Consider the following 10057-nt stretch of genomic DNA (forward strand, 5'->3'; position numbering starts at 1 on the left):
ATACATAATGTTTTGTATGCTGAAAGCAGTCATGCGTTGTTGAATAGACATCAGTCTTCTTTTAATAATTGGACTATTCATTTCGCTGTTATCATGTTTACCCTGTATATGATCATTTGGATCACGCATGTAAGTAAAATTTATTATTGTCTGTGTCTGTTTCAGTATCTGTATATGTACGACTCAGGACTACTTATGGTATAAGTCGTCGGTTAGATATACTTAATTAATTACCAAATAGTAAATTCAATGAATGAGTAATACCTGTCAATATGCCACCCATGATTTTGATCGAAAGGAGTAGGGCATAACTGGCGCCAACATTAAATCGCCCCTATTGGATGTAAGCACTTATTGAGTGCACAATATACTTACTAAAAGTTAGGGTTAGGTTAAACATAGATTTGACAGTGTACACTGGCGGACCGATTGCGCGATTTCAGTTTAACGGTAAATAAATCAGACTAAAGTACTTGATTTTCTAAACGAAGATATGAGAATGACCAATTCACATTCGTCTTCTGTATATTTTGGATTTCCAATATTGCTATTTTTATTTTCGCAAATCTATTTTCATTTGAACCAATCAGATGACTTGTTCGAATGTCAAAGAGTAAGAAATATGTGCAGTCAATCCAAGGCTCGAACCCGGGACCCCTCGCTTACAGAGCAAGTGGCCTACAGACTGAGCTAACCGGCTACCTGACATATTACGACATAAGAATAGTAAATATCCAAAAATCAAGGCTAACTATAGATTTGCAAAATGTTGGAAGTTAAGCTCTGATTGGCTAGCGAAAGGGTCGTCAGAACGAGGCTCGTTCTCAGATCCTAAGCGTAGCGTAATAGGGGATGTACTTTAGTCAGATTGACTGTAAATGCGTTAGCTACATTGTTATATATCATGTTAAGGTAGTTCTGCTAAACCGGAAGTGATGGCTTATCGTTATTTATCCGGAAAACGTAGAATAAAGCCTGAATTCGGCCTTTTATGAAGAAATGGTGACCCGTGAGTAAATTTATTACAATGACACTGTTACTATCTTTCTAAAGTTAAAGTATGATATTAAAACGTCTGACACGATAACCGATTTAAAAATAATATCTTTAAATTAGCTTTAAATGTGTGGTTAACTTTAATCGTGGTCAAATATCTCGAAAATAACCACAAGGACCTATAGATTTATCTCACCTCATTATAGACCATATATTTATTTACGACTGTGAGAAGTTTCATAAAAAGCAATTGTTGTTTTTCTACCTGCGGCCAGGATATATTCGGGGAACATGCATCAGTTTACTGAAAGCTCTTGTTTATTATAAATAGATTTGTGTATGTCTATCAAACTTGCCAATCACGATTTCTTTAATCATCAGCTGATAGGTGCATCTGGTGAGGGATGCCCATCTGACAAGCCATTCCTCAGCGACGTTGGTTGTATCTCCGAGTGTCCAGAACCATTCTATATAAATGGTATCAACTGTGTGGGAGACTGTGGAAAATGGTTTGTTACTGAACACAGAACGTGTGTAGAATCCTGTCCAAATAATACATATTCTAAGGAAACGCTGAGGCAAGTGTATGCCACGCAATACTTAGAACAAAGATGCATTGCATGTTCACATGACAATGAGTATATAATGAACGAAACATGTATTAATAAATGTCCAGAAATTGGAGAACTCTCGATCAGCATCACTGTACGACAGAATGTCCTGCAGTTAGGCTGTTCAAACAGATGAAGACAATATCAAATCTTCTCCACTACGTTTGTATTGACAAGTGTCCAAGCTTTGAGGACAATGGATTCTGTGTGAACAAGTGCCCCGAAAATAAAGTAATATTTAATTTTTCGTGTTTAATCAACTGTCCGTCTTCAAATCCAATTTTACTGTCTAATGAATGCATATCGGAATGCCCTTTGACTGCGATATCTACTGGACCTTTTAACAGTCCGTGTATTTTCCAGTGCAATGGTGACAAACCGTTCGTGTCATATAATAAATGTGTTCACCAGTGTCCAGAAATCGCGAAATTAAAAATATACAAAGACGGATTAAAGATTTGCATTGATAAATGCGAAAAAGGTAGTTACACTCATAATGGCTATTGTGTGAATATTTGTCCAGCATCCACATTTGCTGTAAACAGTAGCTGCATCAACAGTTGTCCAACAGAACAGTCTATTTCGTGCATGGTGAAAAGCGGACACCTATGTGGAACTGAGCCACATGACCATTTAGATCACAAAATCTGTGTAGATGTTTGTCCAGAAAATATGTTTATATTGAATAGATCATGTGTATATTCATGTCCGCATGGAATGCCATCATTCAATAAAGAATGCACAGATATTTGTCCTGTAGATAATCCATATCTTCATAATAGTACCATAGAGAGATGTTCAACAAGCGATGAGTGTAATGAAATCAGGTATTTACTTAAATGCATAGACAAATGCCCGAATGACACATACCTATATAACAAAGTATGTATGCTGCATTGTCCAAATAATACTTTCTATAACGGCTATACCTGCGTAGAACAATGTCCTCCTTCGAAGAATCACGAACAAATGTCTCGCCTTACGTATTCAACTTGGAAGATTCAACATAATCAATGGTATTCATTCCGTCGTGTTAAAAATTCGGTGGATATATTTAAATGCGTTTCTACATGTTCCAGTGAAATGTTAAAGTTTAATTCTAAGTGTCTACGTTCCTGCCCTGAAGATTATCATTTTGTCAGAAATAGGACATGCACGCGAAACAAGTGTGATACTCGGTTTACATATAGAAACGTATCTGGAATATTCTGCACTGAGAGTTGCGAAACATTTGACTTTGAACTCAATGGTACATGTGTAAAAAATTGTCCAGATTCTTATTTCATTTTAAATAAGAGTTGTGAGGAAAAGTGTCCGGGAAGTCACCCATATTCTTTTAAATCCATATGTGGAAAATCGTGTAAGGAGTATTCGGGGAATTATGCATTAAGAGAAATCATCACTTGTGTTTCAGAATGCCCTAACAATAGTTATGTTTACAATTACATATGCTCTAGCTTTTGCCCGAAACCACTGTTTACATACCGTAACGAATGTATTCAGACATGTCCAGAGTCATCAAAATTCATTAATATGTCTTTCATTAAAACAACGAGCTGGACGCGACATCAATTAGAGAGCCACAATAGAAAAACACCTGTTAAAATGTGTGTATCTGCATGTCCAGATAACAAGGCAGCTGTAGACTTAACTTGCGAAGCTACATGCCCGGTGCATTCACGATTTATATATAATGGATTCTGTACAAATGGACCATGTAACACTACTTTAATGTTTCACTCATCCGCTGGTATCGTCTGTACCAATATATGCCCCACTGACAGATTCGAATATAATAAGACGTGTGTATTACATTGTCCTCTCAGTTATTTTTCTTTGAAGCAGCGCTGTATTAAGGAGTGTGATATAGGACAGATTGTGAACAATGAGACCATTGCGATAAATCCGCAAAGTTGCAGCTATGGAAATGCTCAATGCACAATGAATTTTTTGTATGATATACAGTGCAGGCATGACTGTCCTGGCAACAAATTTCTCTGGAATGGTACATGCTTAGATGTTTGTCCTGTTAGTACCCGGACATTCAATAAAACATGTGTTTTGAAATGCCCATATACACACCAGTATATCAGTCAAAATAATGTCAAAGTTACAGTTTGGAGACAACATTATTACTATGACGGATACTTGTATCGTCAAACTGAAGAAGATAATGGCATTAAAGAATGCGTGAAAAGTTGCTCAAAATTTAAGTCTGGATATGATTGTGTCGACAAATGCACGTCGCCTCGATCGTACTTATTCGACAATAGCTGTGTCAGTTCTTGCCCAGATGGTACTTTGGCTGACCTCAGAGGGCATACATGTGTAGAAAAATGTCCAAACGATATGGTTAAACATGGACATACGTGTCGAATTATTTGTGGAAAAAATCAATTGTATAAAAACAACACATGTGTGAAGTTTTATGAATGCATAGATCCAATGTTCGAGTTTGCTGGAGATTGCCTTCAGTATTGTCCGGACGATTATGTTTGGTTCGTCTCATGTGTCAATAAAGTAGCTGTCGGAGTGTTTATACCAGTTCTTTCTATAACTACAATAAGTTTGGTAATATTTGGTCGTCACACCTTAATCGACTTTTTCACTATCACTTGGCTTATTTGTAAGACAGAGGTAAGTACAGATTCTTTTAGAATACAAGTCAATATGAAGACAATGATAAGCTTAAGGTGAAGAAAGTGTAATGAGTGGGATTTTCAAAAACAAGTTGCATCCTTGATAACATACGTAAATAACAGCAAAAGTTGATCTTTATCCGATGTACAATTATTGAAAAGGTCAAATGCACACTTTTTACGCAAATGACGTCGAAAATTCACGTTTTAGCCTAGTCGAAAATAGTTGTGACATTGCCGTTTTCATGGCGATTAATTTAGTTTCGTGGCGTTCATTTTATTAAAAAAGTTGTTGTTTTTTTATTTTTTTCATTTTATATAATATGCCAGTCGAAACCTGTACGATGGTTCCGAAGGTGTGCTTACTTTATGCAAAAATCATGCCAAAATCTTTCTATGAAATTATTGTTTTCGTGCGGAATGACTAAATAGTGTGAAAAAAAACTTGTCCATAGATTTAAAAAAACAAAACAAAAAAAACTAATATCATCTTCTACATTTATTTTAGTGTAAAATGATCAAACAAAAATTGGGGGTCACCGACGTCGTTTTCGCTGTATTGTCATAAAATTTCCCCTATCCCCCTTTTCTCGTGCATTTTTCTGACATAAAAAATCATAAGAAAATAATTTGATTAATCAATGAAATACATTCAATTCTACCAGATAAATGTTAGCCCACAGCGACATTGACTGCACACGAGTTTGTTAAGTGATAAGTTTGAGCCTGACCCTTTCCGAATAATTAAGTTGTAGCCATAAATCTTAGCATGTGTTTTTCCAGAATCTGACCTCTATGGAAGTGACGTTTCTTATATAAATTGGGAGCATGCATTTACTGGTCCATAGATTTTTTTAAAAAGAAATACACAATTACTTTAAAGATATTTCTCAGTAAAATAACGAAAAAAAGTCCTTCACTGCCGACTTTGTTTTCGAGCTACGGAGTCGCAAAAAATGATGAAGTCTCAAATGGTGCTATGGGCGGCGTCTGACGTTGCGCATTTTCCAGCTTTTTTCTGACGTTAGGCAAACGTTTTATTACTAAATTGGCGTATGTTGTTTGCAAATAAATATTAAGCCATTCCGTTTTAAAAAAATCTAATACTTTCTGAAACATACATTCATTCTTGTATTTGTAAATCATTATATTTCATAATTGTCTTTATCACGTGAATATAGGTGGTACTTTTCAATTTACCTACTTAGAAGATTGTACAATTGCGAGACAAAGTACAAATAAGCAAGTGCATATACATGAACATATACAAATATTCAGTCGGAAATAATCTGAATTTTCATTGTATCTCGCGGTAAAAAGATTGTACAGTCACAGCGTAAGGACTTCATTTTTCTGTATGATACCCAGGTCTCAGTGTATTGGCTCTGGTATCTACCAATCCAATGTATAACCAGCTACCAGTAATAAAGAAGCTAACTAGTTTGAAAATCAACTCTATTCATCATAATAAAACAAACTATATGATTGTCAGCATTAATTATACTACATTTTAATCAAATGAATAAAATTCCATTCATTCTATCCTTTTCTTTCAATCATAATATAAAAAACATTTTTCTAATTAAAAAAAAAACTATATGTGTAATTTCACTAAAAAGAAAGTTATCAAAAACTGCTCAAAATTGATATACAAAATGACATGATTTGTAGAAAAATGATTTACTAAGCTCACAAATAAGTATTAATAATAAAATAAATAAAAACACAAAAATATTTTTTGAACTTTTTTCTGTATTTCTTGTGTTCTAAGTTTAAAAAGCAAGCGATCAATGAAGCATACACAGATAAACTTTTATCTGTAACATGCCTGGGGCTAATTTCTACTACCGGACATGGTTTTATGGCTCTTTAGCCTGTGTATTGCTGTCAAATCAAGCCAATTGCGCTGGTGTATAAATTTGTTAATTCAGGGGCCCATAGTAATAAAATTCGTAACTAGCCAGCCAGCTGGGGGGGAGGGGAGGGTGCCGGGCCCTCCGGCACCCCCCACCCCACCTGGACACGTTCCTGGAGAATGTTAAAATATGAAATAATTTCTTTTTAATTGATCCCCATCCACGTTATGTTTGGGTGAGGCAATTAGTGTTGCCCTCGTCCGCCCGTCCGTTCGTCAGTACGAATTAGTGTCGGGCATATCTCAAAAAGTATTGACCCAGAGTAATCAAACGTCACAGACAGGATTGTTATCAGCATTTCCATTTGAGTGTATAATGTTTTAATTTGATGTCACACAGTCAGACTAGTGTTATGGCCCTTGACGTAGTCGGAAAATATACATAAAAGTTTGTATCGCATGTATCTCATTAAGTGCTTCAAGATTGTTTTGCATATATCTTAAAAATAATAGAGACATGAAATCATGTAGGAATTATATGTAGCATGTGAAGTTGTAACATATTCGGGGCTTAGCGACAGCCAAATGCTTATTTTTGCTACAATTTTCTTTTGGAACTACTGCATCTAAACAAACTCAGACAGTTGTATAGAAAGATTCAACCAGTCAGACTAAAGTTTTCGTTTTTGAACATCGGAAAAATGGACGTACTCGGTTTTGTTACTTTTTGAGATGTTGTCAGTAACAAATGTTGAGCAAGTTAATACCGATAGGGAGTTCGGAAACAATAACAGTTAAATTGTCAGTATATCATTACTACCTACAATACAAAACAGAACACAAACATCAAATGTTTTTCATAATTTTTCGTGTTTATTACGACAATGCGCTTGTTAACTGCTATGGTTGTATGTAATACAGCAATGATATAAAATGTCTGAATGATAAATCAAATTTATACATATCAGCTCTCTTCAAAATATATATGAAGTTTGAAATGCCTTTCATAATTCTCAAATGTGCCCATTGTCATACAGAAAAGACTTGCACATACACAGCATATATAGTGCTTAACCATCAAGATTATCCAGTCGAGATGAAAAAAAAACAAAACGTAAAAACGTCCGGTGTATCGTTCTCCTGCATCGCTCGACGCCATTTTGTTTCCAACAGCTTTATAGAACGTATTGACGCGACGTTGCGAAGCGTAACGTTTGGCGTTCCGCCAGACGCCGCTGAATTACATCTTCTTCACCTTTTAAATGCAATCGAATTGTATATAACTCAGAAATGTCTATACGGCGGATTGCATTGCCGTATGGACAAAGGCACATAACGATTTTTTTAATTATTAAAGATACATTACTGAAACATTGACTTTTGAGATTTGATATTTTAAGAATGCATTATGTTTAAGATATGCAGGTCTCAGATGAAAACAAGGCAGTCCAAGACATGAAATATGAACTCTGGTCACCAAGAACATCACCCTAGAGCCATAAATTAATGGGAGACGATGGCCATATAACTCTCTTATTAAAACGTGAAACCTTACATTTTTGGCTATGCTGGAATTTTTTAGTTAATATAGAACCAAATAAGATATCCAACATTAAAATGCCTATCGAAATCTGATATCTTGTTAGTAATCAGTTTGTGCAAAAAGAAATTGTCTGCATTTATCGGCCATGGATTGTGTAAAATAAACATACACTTAATACAACCAAGTACGAGTATATAGAGAGAAATAAAATTAAAGTTCCTATTTAGCCTGCATTTTTATGTTTCAAAACAAAGCGACCAAGTTTCGCTTGACGTCGTTTTTACTTAAAACTTCTGTTTGACACTTTTACAGAGCTCATATTTTGCTGTTATTGCAGTAATTTGTATCATATATGTATAGTCTTGTTGGTTCATTTTGAAAATATTAAAACATTAAACGTAACTAAACGGGAAACAAACTATTGAAATTAAACCAAGTTTATTTCTAGTCAATAAGCGGTGGCTGAACTCGGTGTTTTTATATTTTCTGGTCCGTACATTCAATTTTACTTCCACAGAATTCCGCGTCCACGTAAGCATGTGCTACAAACCGAGTCTGGTATTAATTTGCTTTGTTTCGTTCTATACGTCTAAAAGATCTCCCTATAGATTATATTAACGATTTTATTTATTATGTTTAACTTGATGAAAAGTACGTGATGTCATCAATAAAGGCCTCTTTAAGATTTACAGACACTAAAATGAAAAATGGCACAAAAATAATGGCAAATTAAAATAGTTGTTTACTTTTCTTAACTCCATTGCCATATCTTGCTGAAATGTTTTGAAATGTGGGAGCAAATAAAACGTTCATCAAAAATAAGAATAAAGAAGTTTAAAATAGGTCATAAGGCGACTTTTCCAACTTTTGATAGCGGAGGAAAACCCCAAATGCCCCTTCTACGCATTACTTAATAACATTACCAAGACAACTTAAAATAAACCAGTAAAAATACTATTATCATCCTAGCGGAGTGTTTGTTTTTAATATTGTAAACAAACGTTTGATTTATTTATCTCTTATTACGTTTTCAGAACAAAATAAAGGAATATTTGTTAAAGAAACCAAGAAAGCAAGCAGACAAAAGAAGGAACAGTACACTGAGAAGAGATGAAAAAGTGTTAATTTTGGAAGACATGGACAGCAGTGATGAGGATTTGTCATTTAAAAGGACAAAAAGTAGCATTCACGACGGGGAGGCAGAAACTGTTTTATGATGAAACAATAAATACTGAACACAAAATTAGTGAAAACCTGATTAAAATTGCTGAATATGATAATGAAAGAATACACTCACTTCTGTGTTAACATTTCTAATTCCTGTTAAACACTAGCACATGGTGACTTTGTTTTTTTTTCAGTAATGAATATTTTCTTCATATTTGCAATTTATTGGACATAGTTGGTAATTATTTTTTATCGTTAGAATATCTCTAACAAACTAATATGAAAGTAGCTTCAAGAATTGATGCATACCTGCCTCAAACAAACGTTGATATGAAAGGCATTAACGTTATTTTTTTTAATCGGACTAGCATAAATCGTCAATACAATTACGTGTCAAATAGTGGGCTTCCAAATGGCAATAAAATACTTATGCTTATAGTATTACATGTACTTTAAGAGGCGTACAAACGCAATAAACACTGTGGGATCATTATTATTATTTTGTCATCTTAAAATAGCTGAGTTTTTTTTGCTTGCCCTTTAACATTTTGATCACAATCACTAGCATGTTGTACAGAGCTTATTTTTATTGTGTTGGCTGTGTTGGATGTAGAGTCACACTGACACAATTTAAGTCATGTGACGACCTTTTCAGCTTTTGTTGGAGGAGGAAGACTCCGTGCGTCCCTCCAGATATTGCTTCAGGCATGGAAGAGCACCTGGATAGAACCACCGACCTTCCTTAAGTCGGCTGGACGGCTTTCTCACATGTAGAATTCTACACTCCAAGTAAGGTTTCGAAATCACATTTGTCAAGGGCAAATGATTCGAAGTCAGAGACAGCAACCAGTCAGCAACGGAGACCCCTTGTTAATCAGAAGACTGACAGAAATAAATGTATAAATTTGGAAATGCAACGAACTAAAAACTTGTTTAATTGATATTTAAGTCTGATACATGTTTTGTTTGCATAAAATGGATTTTTATTTAAAAACATTTATTAATCTTAGTCGATTAAATAACAAAACTATTTTTAATTATTATATAATACTGTCATAATATAATAATAAAGAATGACATTTTCACACGACTTACTCAATTTATAGCATAAGCACATTACACCAGTTGTTGGTATTGTTGATTTGTCATATTATTGCTGTGTTTGATGGTATTGACTGAAACATTGAAGGATGTGTGGAAAACTTATCTTACTTATATTTTTATAAAGTATCATTTTGGATCGTCA

The 10057-nt window shown here is 34.5% G+C and overlaps 1 protein-coding gene across 1 annotated transcript; it reads left to right on the forward strand.

Annotated features, from left to right (window-relative positions):
* The first annotated feature begins 21 nt into the window (after positions 1–21).
* LOC123557603 (proprotein convertase subtilisin/kexin type 5-like) lies at positions 22–10057 on the forward strand. Its single transcript, XM_053543929.1, has 3 exons — positions 22–129; positions 1378–4244; positions 8679–10057. The coding sequence occupies exons 2-3, from the start codon at positions 1665–1667 to the stop codon at positions 8859–8861; spliced, it is 2763 nt and encodes a 920-aa protein (XP_053399904.1). The 5' UTR covers positions 22–129; positions 1378–1664; the 3' UTR covers positions 8862–10057.

The sequence above is a fragment of the Mercenaria mercenaria genome, chromosome 5 (assembly GCF_021730395.1).
Source record: "Mercenaria mercenaria strain notata chromosome 5, MADL_Memer_1, whole genome shotgun sequence".
NCBI lineage: Eukaryota > Metazoa > Mollusca > Bivalvia > Venerida > Veneridae > Mercenaria > Mercenaria mercenaria.

Excerpts from the sequence above, each read along its gene's own strand:
- LOC123557603 (XM_053543929.1), top strand. The coding sequence starts at position 1,665 with ATGTCCAGAAATTGGAGAACTCTCGATCAGCATCACTGTACGACAGAA. Across the intron at positions 4,245-8,678 it reads GGCTTATTTGTAAGACAGAG|AACAAAATAAAGGAATATTT; the intron begins GTAAGTACAGAT and ends TTACGTTTTCAG.